The 18,404-nt window shown below is 41.3% G+C and overlaps 2 protein-coding genes across 2 annotated transcripts; both read left to right on the plus strand.

Moving 5' to 3' along the window:
• The first annotated feature begins 25 nt into the window (after nt 1-25).
• On the plus strand, nt 26-4,412 carry LOC131984803 (zinc finger protein ZFP2-like). Its single transcript, XM_059349781.1, has 2 exons — nt 26-472; nt 2,016-4,412. The coding sequence occupies exons 1-2, from the start codon at nt 265-267 to the stop codon at nt 4,046-4,048; spliced, it is 2,241 nt and encodes a 746-aa protein (XP_059205764.1). The 5' UTR covers nt 26-264; the 3' UTR covers nt 4,049-4,412.
• A 10,380-nt stretch (nt 4,413-14,792) lies between these two features.
• Nucleotides 14,793-17,816, plus strand: LOC131984809 (gastrula zinc finger protein XlCGF57.1-like). The gene is made up of 2 exons (XM_059349787.1): nt 14,793-15,274; nt 15,682-17,816. Exons 1-2 carry the CDS (start codon nt 15,082-15,084, stop codon nt 17,433-17,435), a joined length of 1,947 nt encoding a protein of 648 aa, XP_059205770.1. The 5' UTR covers nt 14,793-15,081; the 3' UTR covers nt 17,436-17,816.
• Nucleotides 17,817-18,404: the final 588 nt, after the last annotated feature.

Raw genomic sequence — 18,404 nt, forward strand, 5'->3', positions numbered from 1 at the left:
TGCAGTCTGGACCAGGACAAGGACCAGGAGGAGACAGAACCGCCACACATTAAAAAGGAACAGGAGGAACCTCGGACCAGTCTGGAAGGAGAGCAGCTTCAGGGGCTGGAGGAGGCTGATATCACGAAGTTCACATTCACTCCTGTCCTTGTGAAGAGTGAAGAAGATGAAGAGAAACCACAGTCCTCACAGCATCATCAAACACAAACTGTACAATTGAAAACAGAAGCTGGTGGAGAGGACTGTGAAGGACCAGAACCAGACATGAACACTGATCCAGATCCACAAGTCCAAACCGTGAGAGCGCTGGTGGAGCAGCGACTGACTGCGGCTGCTGAAGAGATATTTGGGCCGTTTGCAAGAACGATAGCGGAGTGTAAGGAGGAACTTCATCGTTCAAAAGAGAGGAACGAGCGACAACAGAAACTACTGGACGCTGTTTTCAACCCTCAGCTTCACTTACACAGAGCAGGTTAGTTGCTTTACTTCAGTTACACAGAGCAGGTTAGTTACTTTACTTCAGTTACACAGAGCAGGTTAGTTACTTTACTTCAGTTACACAGAGCAGTTAGTGACTTTACTTCAGTTACACATAGGCCTGGGCCGATAATCAATAAATCAATTAATCGCACGATAAATTAAATGAACTCAATAATTTTGCCGGCCTCGATATATCGCCATGCGCATGCGTGTTTGTTTTCCTCGTCTGTTGCCTCCAAGCAGGCTGGAAGAGGGTTCACTCTGAGCTCAATCTCAGCACCTGGGCGCTTTTGTTCCATAGCAGAATGAGCGGAGTGAACCCTCCTGTCAGTCATCCAGTCTCTTTGTCTCTGTGGGGAAGGCTGGGCCGCTAGCATTGGCTACACACAGAGTGCAGCAGGTGAGCCTCGTGCGGAGCAACGCGAGGAAAAAAGATGATTGCAAAGCCAAATGCCACAGCCCCGGTGTGGGAATATGTCGGTTTCAAACCGAATGAAAAAGGTGAGCCCATCAACACACGGACGAGCCTGTATGCCGAATTTGTTCAAAAGTGGTGGCAACAAAAAAAGCCACCACAACAAACTTGCATGCCCATCTAAAGCAGAACGACCCGACCCAGTTTTCCCAGCTGGGGAAAAAAACTGCACCTGGAGATGCAGAGCCTTCGTCCCGACAGTCAACACTGGTCGACAAAGTAAATATAAACGCTGTGCGCTCACAGAAAGTGGAGTTTGCTACATCGCAAAATAAATGCTGCCCTTTTAAAAAAAATAAAAAAAATAAAAATGTTTTTTTTAATTTATTTAGGATATTTAAACGTTTATTACAAAAATTACAATTACAATGGTAAAAAACACTGAGAAATAAAAGTGTATTGTATTTGAAAGGGTGTGCATTATTATGATATATTATCATGTTGACAATAATATCGTTTCTCGGCAATAATTTGTGGGACAATATATCGTCCAGCAAAATTTGTTATCGTCCCAGGCCTAGTTACACAGGTTAGTTACTTGTTATATTATATTTGAATAATTCTAAGAAAACATTATCGTGGTAGGTCGGGCAGAGGTTACTAGGCTAAGCACTTGACTAGAAGACAGTGGGAGATGATGACGAGGAAGGAGGAGAGGCAAGTTGTGAAGCTGGATGGGTAAATGACGAGTGTACTGTTTGTCCTCAATCTTTCCCAAGAAATAGTTGATGAAATGGCTCGGGAGGAGAGGGGGTTGGTGGGACCAGGAGGTTCGTAAAGATTGAGTAAAGGTTCTTCAGGTTGGAAAAAGAGGATTAGTTACACAGGGCAGGTCAGTTACTCTACTTCAGTGACACAGTGCAGGTTAATTCATTTAATAGGCCATCAGTCTTCAAAATGATTAAAAAATGTTTACAACTTAAAACTGCGCATGAAAAGGGTTACTAGACTCACTTTGTACATGTCCGTTATCTGCCATGTTGTGAACAGTCAGCAGCATCGTGGCAGCCCTACTTGAGCTGCTGTAAGAGCCTCTGTGTGTGTTTACCCTTCTCTGCAGATGTCCAGAAGCTGTTGGTGGTTAAAGAAGAGTTTCCCTCTGCCCAGCAGGAGAGGAGCTGCAGTCTGGACCAGGAGGACCCAGAGCCCCCACACATTAAAGTGGAACCGGAGGAACCTTGGACCAGTCAGGAGGGAGAGCAGCTTCAGGGGCTGGAGGAGACTGATATCATCAAGTTCACATTCACTCCTGTCCCTGTGAAGAGTGAAGAAGGTGAAGAGAAACCTCAGTCCTCACAGCTTCATCAAACACAGACTGAACAGATGGACACAGAAGCTGATGGAGAGGACTCTGGACGACCAGAACCAGACAGGAACTCTGATCCAGATCCACATTTACAAACTGATACTGGTGAGGAGCCTGCAGACTCTTCTGAACCTGAGACTGATGACAGTGCTGATTGGAAGGAGACCAGAGAACCTCAGTCAGGTTTGAACTGTTTGAAAAAAGATGGTGGTCCTGTCAGAGATTCCTCATTTTGTGCTGGTGAGAAACGATTTAGCTGCTCTGAGTGTGGGAAAAGATTTGGCTACAAGTGCTATCTGAAGAGACACATGAGACTCCACACAGGAGAGAAACCTTTCAGCTGCTCAGTTTGTAAGAACACTTTTACACTGAGTGGACATTTAAAGTCACACATGAGACTCCACACAGGAGAGAAACCTTTCAGCTGCTCAGTTTGTAAGAAAACTTTTACACAAAGTGGAACTGTAAAGGTACACATGAGACTCCACACAGGAGAGAAACCTTTCAGCTGCTCAGTTTGTAAGAAAACCTTTACAGAGAGTGGAACTTTAAAGTCACACATGAGACTCCACACAGGAGAGAAACCTTTCAGTTGCTCAATTTGTAAGAAAACTTTTACATGGAGTGCACATTTAAAGTCACACATGAGTGTCCACACAGGAGAGAAACCTTTCAGCTGCTCAGTTTGTAAGAAAACTTTTACACGGAGTCGAACTTTAAAGTCACACATGAGACTCCACACAGGAGAGGATCTTTTCAGCTGCTCAGTTTGTAAGAAAACTTTTACAGAAAGTGGAACTTTAAAGTCACACATGAGACTCCACACAGGAGAGAGACCTTTCAGCTGCTCAGTTTGTAAGAAAACTTTTACATGGAGTGGACATTTAAAGTCACACATGACACTCCACACAGGAGAGAGACCTTTCAGTTGCTCAGTTTGTAAGAAAACTTTTACACGGAGTGCACATTTAAAGTCACACATGAGACTCCACACAGGAGAGAGACCTTACAGCTGTTCAGTTTGTAAGAAAACTTTTGAGCGAAGTGTTAATTTAAAGGCACACATGAGTCTCCACACAGGAGAGAGACCTTTCAGTTGCTCAGTTTGTAAGAAAACTTTTACATGGAGTGCAGCTTTAAAGTCACATATGAGACTCCACACAGGAGAAAAACCTTTCAGCTGCTCAGTTTGTAAGAAAACTTTTACATGGAGTGGACATTTAAAGTCACACATGAGACTCCACACAGGAGAGAGACCTTTCAGCTGCTCAGTTTGTAAGAAAACTTTTACGCGGAGTGGAACTTTAAAGAGACACATGAGAATCCACACAGGAGAGAGACCTTTCAGCTGCTCAGTTTGTAAGAAAACTTTTACGCGGAGTGGAACTTTAAAGAGTCACATGAGAATCCACACAGGAGAGAGACCTTTCACCTGCCCATTTTGTGGTAAAGGTTTCAATGGAAGTTGGGATCTTGAGACACATGTGAGAGTTCACACTGGAGAGAAACCTTTCAGCTGCCGTATTTGTAGCAAAAGATTTGCCTGTGGTTCACAGGTCAAAAATCATAAATGTGCTGGCCGGTCGTCCTCAAAGTTTCATCAAACTAAGGAGAACAAAGAGGCAGAGCCTCTAGACAGCAGCCCACATGAAGAGATGCTGACAGAAACTGATGGAGAGGACTGTCGAAGACCAGAAGCAGCCAGCAACTCAAATCCAGATGAACCAGAAACTGATGAGGATACTGGAGATTCTCCTGAACCTGAAACTGATGATAGGGGTGATTGAAAGTAAACTAGCACAACTCTGTCTGCTGTAAATTCTTAGTAAAAGGTCCTCATCAGTGACAATGAAAGCCTTTTTATTTACCCCTTGGACCTTTTGGAGGGTGTGACGGATTCAGTTTGAAGGCTACAGAGAAGATCATCACATATTGGTATGAAACTTGATGATCTTAGGAATCCTTTTGTACAAAATATGTTGTCATCTCTTGTTGGGAAGGGGGTGAAATTTGATGTTTATATGTCCATTGAGCATCTTTAGAATTTTTTGTTGTTGTTTTACAAAACGAAAGTTCACAAACTGATATTTTAATACAATATTTAATTGTAGAAGTGTAACAATTACAACTTTATTTTTTTAACAGTAAAACAAAATAAAAACATTCTTAGTTTACCAAAGTTGCCTGAAAGTTGTCCCTTCTTCAGTTTGTGGTACGAGGATAGGCATGCTGTGTTTTCATTCAGGCCAGAAATCCCTAAACCAGCTATCCCTCTTATGTGAATCCAGAGATCTGTACAACGAAGAAGGATTTGAGGGTCAGTGAGGTAACCTGAGGTTTAACCCTGGTTATCAGCATTGTATCAGAAATTCGCTAGAAAGCCTCTAACTACTTTTAAAACAGTGTCTCACACTCGTCAACAGTCAATCTATGATCCATACATATTCTCAGCGGAGATGACTAGATATAAATTCATATCTGTTGAGTCGTAACATTGTAATAATGTCACCAAATGGAACCTTGCAGTTACAGTAGAGTTACTGTATGTACAGTTATAGCTACAATTACAGTAGAGTTACTGTATGTATCATTGAAGCTGCGGTTACAGTAGAGTTACTGCTTTTCTTGCATTGTGCTGGTACCAAAAATAAAATGTCCAGCTGAGCTTAATGACTACACACCAGTAGCCCTCACATCTCAGGGCTACTGGTCTGCTACTGGTGTATTCTGCTGATACACAAGACCTTTTTAAAACAGACCAAAGGGATGAAGTGGTTAAATTTGCATTTGCAGTGCATTTAATCTTGTGGATCTAACCTGGCTCCTGGTTTCTGGTAGTAGTTTTTGCTTTAAGTTTTGCTTATTGTTTTTTGCTTAAGATTGCTTATTGTTTTTGCTTAAGATTGCATATTGTTTTTTGCTTAAGATTGTTTCTCTGCTTGGTGAGGCTTTATGCTTTATTTGAGTTTCTCACTCAGAAGCCAGCTCAGGTCCTGGTCCAGGCACTGGTCATCTCACGCCTGGACTACTGCATCTCTCTCATGGCAGGTCTGACTGCCAAGCCATCCGACCTCTACAACTCATCCAGAATGCAGCTGCTCGATTGGTCTTCAATCTTTCCAAATTTTCACACACAACACCCCTCCTCCGCTCCCTCCACTGGCTACCTGTGGCTGCGCGGATACGCTTCAAGACTCTAGCTCTGGCGTACTCTGCTGCTAACAGTTCAGGTCCTACTTACATCCAGGACCTTGTCAAACTCTACACCCCTGCCCGTCCTCCCCGCTCTGCATCAGCCAAACAGCTGGCGACTCCCACCCTGCGTGGGTCAACTCGCCTCAAAACCTCCTCCAGACTTTTCTCAGTCTTGGCTCCCAAATGGTGGAACGAGCTCCCCACCGACATCAGGACCTCAGACAGCCTGGACATCTTCCGCCGCAGGCTGAAGACCTATCTCTTCCAACAATACCTCCGTTAAGTCATGGTCACCTAACATATATATTTTTTTTAAAAAAAGCTCTTATTCTTTTCTCTTCTTCTTTAACATATAGCACTCCTTTAGCAATGACAGTTAGCTCTTGAAGTTATGTACTTACTTGATTCCTCTGGTCCATGTCTAGTACCATCAGGTTGAATGCACTTATTGTAAGTCGCTTTGGACAAAAGCGTCTGCTAAATGACATGTAATGTAATGTAAAAAATTTGGAACAGCACTTCCCTGATTTGCAGGGGTTTTATAATTCAGTCAGGCATATTATAAAACACAGATCAGAGTCAGACCTGACGGACCAAGAACTGTTCAGACTGAGAAAACAGATGATTAAAGTCAGGTAACAACTTGGTTTTTAATGATGATGAATGTACAGATCCTATTTTTATTTATTTATTTGATTGTTTTTAGCCTGTTTTTTAGCATTTCCATTATAATGGGTAGTTTTAAAATAGGCAGTCTGAATGTTAATGGCGCCAGAGGAAGAAGGAAAGGAGCATTTGTGTTTGAAATGACCAAAATGAAACATATGGGTGTCCTGTTTTTACAAGAAACACAGTGATGTTGGTAATGAGGCAGACTGGAGCAGAGAATGGGAAGGAGAACTCATTTGAAGTCACAACACCACCCTCAGTGGAGGAGTGGGCTTCCTATTCTCGCGAGGTTTTACTCCAACCTCCCTGGAGGTCAGACATGTTGTGGAGGGGAGGTGCCTTTTAGTAAAGGCTGTTTTTGAACATTTTAATATTGTTTTTATCAATATTTATGCTCCAACAAAGGTACAGAGAGGAAGCACTTCTTTGAATGATATTTTAAATGGCATAAGCTCGGAGGATTATGTATTTGTGGGTGGGGACTTTAATTGTACTGAAAATTAGATTTTAGATTGTAACCATGCAGAGCCTCATCTAGTATCCCAGCATGCCTTGAGGCAGCTGGTCTCCTCCCATGGCCTGGTGGATGTGTGGAGAAGGATGCACACAGGCTGCAGACAGTATACATGGTCCCACGTTAGTGAAAACAGAATTTCCTCGGCTAGACTAGATCGGTTTTATGTTTTTAAGCACAGAATAAATGCTGTAAAAATGTGTAGGATTTTACCAGTCGGTTTTACTGATCATTCTCTGGTTTTAAGTAGTGTTTTTATAAGAAATATTTTATCCAAAAGCACCTTCTGGCATTTTAACTCGTTTTTAACTGTTGATAAATCTTTCGAGGAGGCTTTAAGCTTTTTTTGGAACGATTTTAGACAGAGGAAAAGCGAGTTTGTCAGTCTGAGGCAGTGGTGGGACCATGGAAAAGTTCAAATTAAGCTTTTATGTCAGCAGCACACACTCAATGTCACACGCGACACCACCAGATCTATCAGAGATCTGGAGATTGATATTGTGGATCTCGAGTGTGAAAGTGAGTCCACGGGAAATCGAGGATATTTTGAAATCCTCAAGACTAAAAAGATGGCGTTAGCCAACCTGCTGGACACTAAAGTACAGGGTGCGCTGGTCCGGTCCCGGGTTCAAAACATTAAGGAGATGGATGCTCCATCGAGCTACTTCTTTGGACTAGAGAAGAGACAAGCACAGAGGAGACAAACTCACTCTCTGCTCTCTGAGACGGGGCAAGAGCTGAGCCAGGCCTGATGAGGAAAAGAGCTGTTGAGTTTTACGCCTCACTATTCAAAAGTGAATTAAAAGAAATTGAGGAACTCATGGAAGAGGTCTGTGGTAGACTGCCCCAGTTACCTGAAAAGACCAATTCACAGCTCGACAGGCCACTGAGTCCACAGGAGCTCTATGCTGCACTGCAGAGCATGCAGGGGCGAAAGGCTCCAGACATTGATGGCCTTACTGTGGAGTTTTATAAGGCTTTCTGGGACATCTTGGCCCACAACCTTTCAGATGTTTTTAATGAAAGCTTTGTGTCGGGGTCACTGCCTCTTGCCAAAGAAAGGGAACTTGCAAGACATCAAAAACTGGCGTCCTATCTCTCTCCTCTGCACAGTCTATAAAATAATGTCCAAAGTCTTGGCCAATAGGCTGAGAGGATCCATGGTGCAGATTCTCCACCAGGACCAGACATACTGTGTGCCTGGCAGGTCCATGGTAGATAATATCTACCTCATTCGGGATGTTTTGGAGGTCTCCAGTTCATTAGGCATAAATACAGGATTGATCTCATTAGATCAAGAAAAGGCTTTTGACCGCATTGAACACGGCTTCCTTTGGAAGGTCATGGAGAAGTTTGGGTTCAGCGCTGGTCTCATAGCCAGGATCACAGTGACATTGGCCTTCATTTATCAAGCGAGCGTAGAAACCAGCGCAGATCTGAGTGTATATTTTGTCTTATGAGAGGGTCCACGTGTGATTTATCAAACGATCGTATCTCTCCAATCACAGCGTAGAAATGATTGGCTGTTGATAAATGTGGCGGCTCGAAACGAGCGTCATTTAAATGTCACGCCCTAATATATACCAGATTCAGAAGACTCGCCTTCAGAGTTTACGACACCGAAGGGCGCAATACGCCCCCCCCCCCCCCCCCCCCCCCACCGTTACAATCAACAATATGGAGCACGGACTTTAAAGTTTTGACAGCTTTTGGTTTAAGGAAGTAAACAATGTTTTAAAGTAAGTTTATTTTAGTAAGTATATCCTCGGCTGGTATTCTGTTTAAAGAATTTCACGATTGCAGGGTGTATTTATTTTTGGATTATGTTTTAATGATAAATGATGTAGTCTAAACATGTTTTGCTTTGTCACCATTAAAAATCAAAACACCAGAGTTTGATCACCTCCAGGCATCGATACTATACTCTAAGATCAATTCTCCGACTCAGACGTGTGGACTTCACGCTGACTCAAATTTGCGTACACGAGCTGAGAGCAGACGTGAGATCTGATCGTATCCTCCGCTCACATCCATATTGATAAATGCCGAGGCTTGCGTAGAAATTTACGCTCACTTTACGCTCACTTTCTGACGTACGCTCGTTTGATAAATGAGGGCCACTGAGAGTGTGCTGAAGATTAATGTAGCTTGTGTGCTCCTTTTAGAGTGCATAGAGACGTCCGGCAGGGCTGTGCCCTGTCTGGGATGCTCTATGCACTCTCCCTGGAACCCCTCCTACAAAAGATCAGATCATCTGTCCAAGGCCTGTTTATACCTGGTTTTAGTAGTAGGGTTGTTTTATCTGCTTACGCTGATGATGTTGTTGTTTTTATCAAAGACCAACAGGATGTGTGTATTTTAGAATCTTTAATCCAGAAGTTTTCTGTTGTGTCGGCGGCGAGGGTGAACTGGAGGAAGAGTGAGGCTCTTGCTGTTGGTGAGTGGCGTGATGGCCCCCCTGTTCTCCCTCAAAGCCTGACCTGGAAGAGAGAGGGTTTAAAAATATCTGGGCATTTATTTAGGAAGCAATGACATCAACAAAAAAACTGGGATAACATATTAGATAAAGTAGATGGCAAACTGGCTAAGTGGAGGTGGCTCCACTCACAAATGTCTTTTAGAGGGAGGGTCCTGGTCTTAAATAATCTGGTGGCCTCCCTGTTATGGCACCAATTAGCCTGTCTGGACCCTCCATCAGGTCTTATTGCTCAGATTCAAGCAAAGATGGTCAATTTCTTCTGGGATAAATTTCATTGGGTACCACAATCTGTGTTGTTTTTATCCAGAGATGAGGGGGGCCAGGGCCTGGTCCACCTGGCCAGTAGGACAGCCACCTTCAGGCTCCATTTTATTCAGAGATATCTGACTGGACTGGAGGATTTGCTGTGGAGAGACGTGACCAGCTGCATATTCAGGCGTGTTAACAACCTGGGGCTGGATGCTGCTCTGTTTTTAACTGATTTTAAATTTCTAAAGTTAGGTGGGTTGCCTCCTTTTTATCAGGGTGTTTTTAAATCCTGGGCGCTATTTAAGAGTAAAAGAAGTGAGAAGTGTGACTCTCTGTACTGGTTGTTAAAAGAGCCTCTAATATGTGGTGCCAGGCTAGATGTGTGCTGCAATGCTGTGCCTGGACTGATGGGGGCACTGTGCAGCTCTCTACTGGGAGTGCGCTCTGTCCGGCTGATGGAGAGGAGCCTGGAGTTCTGGAGGAAGAAGCTGACTGAGAAGGAAAGAGGTCTTCTCCTCAGGTACAGCAGGGGAGGAGCTGAACCTGACCCCAGAGACTCTTACCCAGAATTCTATCTGAGCCCTGGGTTTGCGGAGCTCAGCGGCCCTCTCTTAACAAGAGGCAATGAAGAAGAGTTAAGCCTGCACAAAGCCAGAAAAAAAGACTTTATACACAAATTCTGTTAAAATAATACACAAAATGGGCTTGTGCAATAAAGCGGAGTGTGTGTGGACTGAGAAGCTGGGTGGGCTGAGGCCACAGTGGAGAACACTGTGCAAACCTCCTTTAAAAAAGAGTTGGAGATCTCCAATGGAAAATTTTACATGGCGCCATTGCAACCAATGCCTTTTTTATCTGTTTTTAATCACAGTATGTTAAATAAATGTCCTTTCTGTGGTCTGACTGAAAACATTTTTCATGTTTTTACTGAGTGCAGGAGATTGACAGGAATTTTTAATGTTTTAAATCATGTCTTTAACCTATTTGGTGTCATTTTTTACTATCCCTGGTTTTATTTGTGAGTTAGGCAAAAAAAAAGACAGAAGAAGAAATTGGAGAAGGTAAAATGTCAATCTACCTGACTCAAAGGGACAGACTACAGGGAGACGCTGTGACCCTGTGGAGATACAACGTGAAGGCCAGATTGAAGCTGGAGTTTTGCTTCCACAGGGTCACAGGAAAACTTAGATGTTTTTGCACAACAGTGGGCTCATAAAGAGCTTTTGTGCTGGGTAAACAGTGGAGAACTGGAATTTGCTTCATTTTTAAACAGTTTCTTTGAATAAGTAACTGTTTGTTTTGATGAGTGCCAACCGTAAATAAAGTGCTGTTTAAAAATAAAAAATAAAAAAATCTTCTTCTTCTTCTTCTTCTTCTTCTTCTTCTTCTTCTTCTTCTTCTTCTTCTTCTTCTTCTTCTTCTTCTTATTATTATTATTATTATTATTATTATTATTATTATTATGAATCATACTGTGGCTGGAAGCATCACAAACAACAACCTTGAGAAATATTTGAGTCTATTTTAATAATTTATCTTCCTGTGTGTTTGTCAGAGGAAATCTGTCATTTCAGATATTTGGACTTTTATTTTGAAATCCATCGTCTCCTCTGCCCCGGAATTTGTCGTCTTCACTGCGGGTAACTTCACACTGTTTAATCAAGACGGCAGTTAGTAGCAGTTTCTTCGTGAGAAAAGTTTGTGTTGTGATCCGTCAGAGCCTCTGTGTGTCCGGATAAACCTGTCTGAATGGACTTTGTGCTGTTCACCTTCTCTTTCTGGATGTTTTACCTCTGACTCATCTCCCAGGAGACTACAAACACGTTCAAGTTAGCTTAGCATGCTAGCTGGTTAGCATCACAGCGCTAGTCAGAGTGACTGATGGAGAGCAAACTGTGTTTCTGACGGAGTTTGTGTGGAGAAAAAGTTGGTGTCACTGTGTGAAAAATGTCTAAAGTCCAAACGGTGAGAGCGCTGGTGGAGCAGCGACTGACTGCGGCTGCTGAAGAGATATTTGGGCTGTTTTGAAAGAACGATAGCAGAGTACGAGGAGCAACTTTGTCGTTCAAAAGAGAAGAACGAGCGACAACAGAAACTACTGGACGCTGTTTTCAACCCTCAGATTCAGTTACACAGAGCAGGTTAGTTACTTTACTTCAGTTACACAGAGCAGGTAAGTTACTTTACTTCACGTACACAGAGCAGGTTAGTAACTTACGTATGTTAAATGCAGTTACATTAGAGTTACAATAGTTACTGTGTGTAACGTTGTTGTAGAGCAGTTTAATTAATATACTTCACCTACACAGAGCAGATTTGTAAGTTAAGTTATGGTTCCTGTTTATATTCCCAAAGCATTTTGGAAGCTATAGTTTCAACAATCTGTGTCAAACAGAAATGAATATACAGACTGTATTTTTCCTCACTGTGTGTTTCTGTGTTTCCTGCAGACGTAAAGCAACTGTCGGTGAGTGAAGAAGAGTTGCCCTCTGAGCAGCAGGAGAGGAGCTGCAGTCTGGACCAAGACAAGGACCAGGAGGACCCAGAGCCCCCACACATTAAAGAGGAACAGGAGAAACCTTGGAGCAGTCAGCAGAGAGAGCAGCTTCAGGGCTGGAGGAGGCTGATATCACCAAGTTCACATTCACTCCTGTCCCTGTGAAGAGTGAGGAAGATGAAGAGAAACCTCAGTCCTCACAGCTTCATCAAACACAGACTGAACAGATGGAAACAGAAGCTGATGGGAGAGGACTGTGGAGGACCAGAACCAGACAGGAACTCTGATCCAGATCCACATTTACAACCTGATACTGGTGACGAGACTGCAGACTCTTCTGAACCTGAGACTGATGACAGTGCTGATTGGAAGGAGACCAGAGAACCTCAGTCAGGTTTGAACTGTTTGAAAAAAGATGGCTACCCTGTCAGAGATTCCAGATTTCATGCTGTTGAGAAACGATTTAGCTGCTCTGAGTGTGAGAAAAGATTTGGCTTCAAGCTCAATCTGGAGAGACACATGAGACTCCACACAAGAGGGAAACCTTTCAGTTGCTCCGTTTGTAAGAAAACTTTTTATTGGCAGTGCAAGTTTAAAGTTACACATGAGAATCCACACAGGAGAGAACCTTTTCAGCTGCTCAGTTTGTAAGAAAACTTTTACACAGAGTAGAACTTTAAAGGTACACATGAGACTCCACACAGAGAGAGACCTTTCAGCTGCTCAGTTTGTGCTAAATCTTTTACACAAAGTGGAAATTTAAAGTCACACATGAGCCTCCACACAGGAGAGAAACCTTTCAGCTGCTCAGTTTGTAAGAAAACTTTTACACGGAATGGACATTTAAAGTCACACATGAGAGTTCACACATGAGAGGAACCTTTCATAAATGTGCTGGCTGCTCGTCCTCAAAGTTTCATCAAACCGAGGAGAACAGAGAGGCAGGGCCTCCAGCCAGCAGCCCACATGAAGAGATGCAACCCTATTTTTTTATCTTTTTAAAGGACTCAAGAAAGATTTTCAAGTCTTTTTTAAATGCTACAAAGCTTGTAGTGACTTTTATAAATATTTATTCTGTTTGTATGAAATGTACCTACAATCTCAATATAATTAAACAATACTTTCTTTTCCATGATGTGATATATTAATTCCCTTTTTTTTGTTTTTTTTTTGTTTTTCAAAACAAACTTTCACCAGCTGATATTTTAATTCAATATTTGATTGTAGAAGTGTAACATTTACAACTTTTTTAAACAGAAAAACAAAATAAAAACATTCTTGGTTTACCAAAGTTTCCTGAAAGTTGTCCCCGCTTCAGTTTGTGGTACGAGGATAGGCATGCTGTGTTTTAATTTAGGCCAGAAATCCCTAAACTTTGAGGGTCACTGAGGTAACCTGAGGTTTAACCCTAGTTATCATTAGCTCTTTCTGAACTAACTGTTAACAGTCAGTCAGAGACAGTTCAGGCTGTTAACAGTCATTTCTGGCTGTTAACAGTCAGTTTTTTATTTTATTTATTTATTTTGCACCATAAGAAAAGACAATAACAAAAAACAGAAATTAAACAAGAATAGTAAGTGCAGGAGAGGTTAAAAAACCCTATATGGGCTTATATAAAGCACCTCCTCAAGAAATATACAAAAATTCAAAAGTAAGTCAACAGCAAAGAGAGAAAGCAACAACAAAAAACAGCAAAAAAGAAAGCAATACAAGTGCCATTTTATAGCACACACACAAAATAGTCAGAAATAAAAACATCAGTGTGTATAAGGGTAAATTAACTGTATTTGAGTGTATAAGAGATAATGATCCAATGACAACTATATTGGAAAAGAAACTATACAGAGTCTTGATTTAACAGGTAAGCTTTCAGTCTTAACTCAAAATTATTAAGGGATGAAGATAATTAAACTACATGAATATGAGAATTCCAAAGTATGGAGCCTCTGTAAGCAAAAGAAAACTGAGTATGTGTAGTGCGACAAAAAGGAAGATGAAGTTTATCGGTGTGTCTTGTGTTGTAAGAATAGATCTGAGAGTAAACTATAAAAAAAATAATGAAAAGATTTGGGCAGCAAGTGGGAAAGATAATTATATTTATAAATCAATATGCATGATTGAAGTATATTAATATCATAGACTGACAATATATGAAGTTTCTTAAACAGAGGGGCAGATGGTGACAAACAATTTGAGAAGGTGGCTAATCTAACAAATTTATTTTGTGTGATTAATAATTTTCGTAAATTAGAAGGATAAGTGCTGGCCCAAACAATATTACAATAACTGAGATGAGGATAAATTAAACTATGATACAGTATATTTAGAGCATTCTGACATATGAAACCGCACATTTTTCTGATAATACCAATAGATTTCAATAGTTGGTTATTGACAAGTTTAATATGCTCCGACCAAGACAACCTCTCATCAATTAATACCTCTAAAAATTTGGTAGAGGAAACCTGGGTAATATCGTTATCCCCAATAGTGATCTTAGCACTGGATTTACAATATATATATATTTTTTCCTGTAAATATAATAAAATATATTTTTTTTGCATTTAATGTTAACTTATTTTTCTGGAAACATTCAGAAAATAAACTGCTGGTTAATTGCCTTATTTAAATTATTTTAGCTGCAACATTAGTAAATGTGAAAAGAGTGAAGTGTTCTTAATACTTTCTGAATTATTATGATTATTATGATTATTATTGTTATGACCCGTATTGTGGCTGGAAGCATCACAAACAACAACCTGTAGAAAAATTTTCAGTCTATTTTAATCATTTATCTTCCTGTGTGTTTATCAGAGGAAATCTGTCATTTCAGAAATTTTGGACTTTTATTTTGAAATCCATCGTCTCACCTGCCCCGGAAGCTGTCGTCTTTAATGCGGCTAACTTCACGCTGTTTAATCAAGACGGCAGTTAGTAGCAGTTTCTTTATTGTTCGTGAGAAAGTTTGTGTTGTGATCCGTCAGAGCCTCTGTGTGTCCGGATAAACCTGTCTGAATGGACTTTGTGCTGTTCACCTTTTCTTTCTGGATGTTTTACCTCTGACTCATCTCCCGGTAGACTACAAACACATTCAAGTTAGCTTAGCATGCTAGCTGGTTAGCACCACAGCGCTAGTCAGAGTGACTGTTTAATGGAGAGCAAACTGTGTTTCTGACGGAGTTTGTGTGGAGAAAAAGTTGGTGTCACTGTGTGAAAAATGTCTAAAGTCCAAACGGTGAGAGCGCTGGTGGAGCAGCGACTGACTGCGGCTGCTGAAGAGATATTTGGGCTGTTTGAAAGAACGATAGCAGAGTACGAGGAGGAACTTTATCGTTCAAAAGAGAAGAACGAGCGACAACAGAAACTACTGGACGCTGTTTTCAACCCTCAGATTCAGCTACACAGAGCAGGTTAGTTACTTTACTTCAGGTAAACAGAGCAAGTTAGTTACTTTACTTCAGGTACACAGAGCAGGTTAGTTACTTTACTTCAGTTACACAGGGCAGGTTAGTTACTTTACTTTAGTTACACTGAGCAGGTTAGTTACTTTACTTCACGTACACAGAGCAGGTTAGTTACTTACGTATGTTAAATGCAGTTACATTAGAGTTACAATAGTTACTGTGTGTAACATTGTTGTAGAGCAGTGTAATTAATATTCTTCACCTACACAGAGGAGGTTTGTAAGTTATGTTATGGTTCCTGTTTATATTCCCAAAGCATTTTGGAAGCTATAGTTTCAACAATCTGTGTCAAGCAGAGATGAATACACAGACTGTGTATTTTTCCTCAATGTGTGTTTCTGTGTTTCCTGCAGACATTCAGCAGCTGTTGGTGAGCGAAGAAGAGTTTCCCTCTGAGCAGCAGGAGAGGAGCTGCAGTCTGGACCAAGACCAGGACCAGGAGGAGCCAGAGCCCCCATACATTAAAGAGGAACAGGAGGAACCTTGGACCAGTCAGCAGGGAGAGCAGCTTCAGGGGCTGGAGGAGGCTGATATCACCGAGTTCACATTCACTCCTGTGAAGAGTGAAGAAGATGAAGAGAAACCTCAGTCCTCACAGCTTCATCAAACACAAACTGAACAGATGGAAACAGAAGCTGATGGAGAGGACTGTGGAGGACCAGAACCAGACAGGAGCTCTGATCCAGATCCACATTTACAACCTGATACTGAGGACGAGTCTGCAGACTCTTCTGAACCTGAGACTGATGACAGTGCTGATTGGAAGGAAACCAGAGAACCTCAGTCAGGTTTGAACTGTTTGAAAAAAGATGGCGGCCCTGTCAGAGATTCCAGATTTAGTGCTGATGAGAAACGATTTAGCTGCTCTGAGTGTGGGAAAAGATTTGGCTACAAGTACCATTTGAAGAGACATATGAGACTCCACAGAGTAGAGAAACTTTTCAGCTGCTCAGTTTGTAAGAAAACGTTTACACTGAGTGGAACTTTAAAGTCACACATGAGACTCCACACAGGAGAGAGACCTTTCAGCTGCTCAGTTTGTAAGAAAACTTTTACACGGAGTGGACATTTAAAGTCACACATGAGACTCCACACAGGAGAGAGACCTTTCAGCTGCTCAGTTTGTAAGAAAACGTTTACACAGAGTGGAACTTTAAAGTCACACATGAGACTCCACACAGGAGAGAGACCTTTCAGCTGCTCAGTTTGTAAGAAAACTTTTACACTGAGTGGACAGCTAAAGGCACACATGAGCCTCCACACAGGAGAGAAACCTTTCAGCTGCTCAGTTTGTAAGAAAACTTTTACACGGAATGGACATTTAAAGTCACACATGAGAGTCCACACAGGAGAGGAACTTTTCAGCTGCTCAGTTTGTAAGAAAACTTTTACACTGAGTGGAACTTTAAAGTTACACATGAGACTCCACACAGGAGAGAGACCTTTCAGCTGCTCAGTTTGTAAGAAAACTTTTACACGGAGTGTACATTTAAAGTCACACATGAGAGTCCACACAGGAGAGAAACCTTTCAGCTGCTCAGTTTGTAAGAAAACTTTTAGACAGAGTGGAACTGTAAAGTCACACATGAGACTCCACACAGGAGACAAACTTTTCAGCTGCTCAGTTTGTAAGAAAACATTTACACAGAGTGGAGCTTTAAAGTCACACATGAGACTCCACACAGGAGACAAACTTTTCAGCTGCTCAGTTTGTAAGAAAACTTTTGCACAGAGTGGAAATTTAAAGTCACACATGAGACTCCACACAGGAGAGAAACCTTTCAGCTGCTCAGTTTGTCAGAAAACTTTTACACTGAGTGGAACTTTAAAGTCACACATGAGACTCCACACAGGAGAGAAACCTTTCAGCTGCTCAGTTTGTAAGAAAACTTTTACACGGAGTGGACATTTAAAGTCACACATGAGAGTCCACACGGGAGAGAAACCTTTCAGCTGCTCAGTTTGTAAGAAAACTTTTACACGGAGTGGACATTTAAAGTCACACATGAGAGTCCACACAGGAGAGAAACCTTTCAGCTGCTCAGTTTGTAAGAAAACTTTTGCACATTGTGAAACTTTGAAGAAACACATGAGAGTCCACACATGAGAGAAACCTTTCATAAATGTGCTGGCCGTTCATCCTCAAAGTTTCATCAAACTGAGGAGAACAAAGAGGCAGAGCCTCAAGCCAGCAGCCCACATGAAGAGATGCAAACATCTTTTTCAATCTTTTTAAAGGACTCGAGAAAGATTAGTATTTTTTAAATGCTTCAAAGCTTGTAGTAACTTTTATAAAAATGTAATCTGTTTGTATGAAATGTACCTACAATCTCGATATAATTAAACAATACTTTCTTTTCCATGATGTGATATGATATTAATTTTTTTTGTTTTTTTTGTTTTTCAAAACAAACTTTCACCAACTGATATTTTAATTCAATATTTGATTGTAGAAGTGTAACATTTACAACTTTTTTAAATAGAAAAACAAAATAAAAACATTCTTGGTTTACCAAAGTTTCCTGAAAGTTGTCCCTGCTTCAGTTTGTGGTACGACGATAGGCATGTTGTGTTTTAATTTTGGCCAGAAATCCCTAAACCAGCTATCCCTGTTATGTGTGTCCAGAGTCCTCTGCTACGAAGCTGGATTTGAGGGTCACTGAGGTAACCTGAGGTTTAACCCTGTTTATCAGTATCACTGTCTGAACTGACTGTTAACAGTCAGTCAGAGACAGTTCAGGCTGTTAACAGTCATTTCCGGCTGTTAACAGTCAGTTTTTTATTTTATTTATTTTATTCATATATTTTGCACCATAAGAAAAGACAATAACAAAAAACTGAAATTAAACAAGAATAGTAAGGGCAGGAGAGGTTAAAAAACCCAATATGGGCTTATATAAAGCACCTCCCCAAGAAAATCTTACAGAAGCTTACAGAGCTACTGCTTTGCCCCCAATTGGTCGATCCGATCACAACTTAGTTCTTCTGGAGACTTGTTACAAACCCTGGAGGCAGCCTGCAACCAAACTCACAGTAAAGAAATGGACACCAGAGGCAACTGAGGCTCTAAAGGACT

Source organism: Centropristis striata, chromosome 14 (assembly GCF_030273125.1).
Source record: "Centropristis striata isolate RG_2023a ecotype Rhode Island chromosome 14, C.striata_1.0, whole genome shotgun sequence".
Lineage (NCBI taxonomy): Eukaryota > Metazoa > Chordata > Actinopteri > Perciformes > Serranidae > Centropristis > Centropristis striata.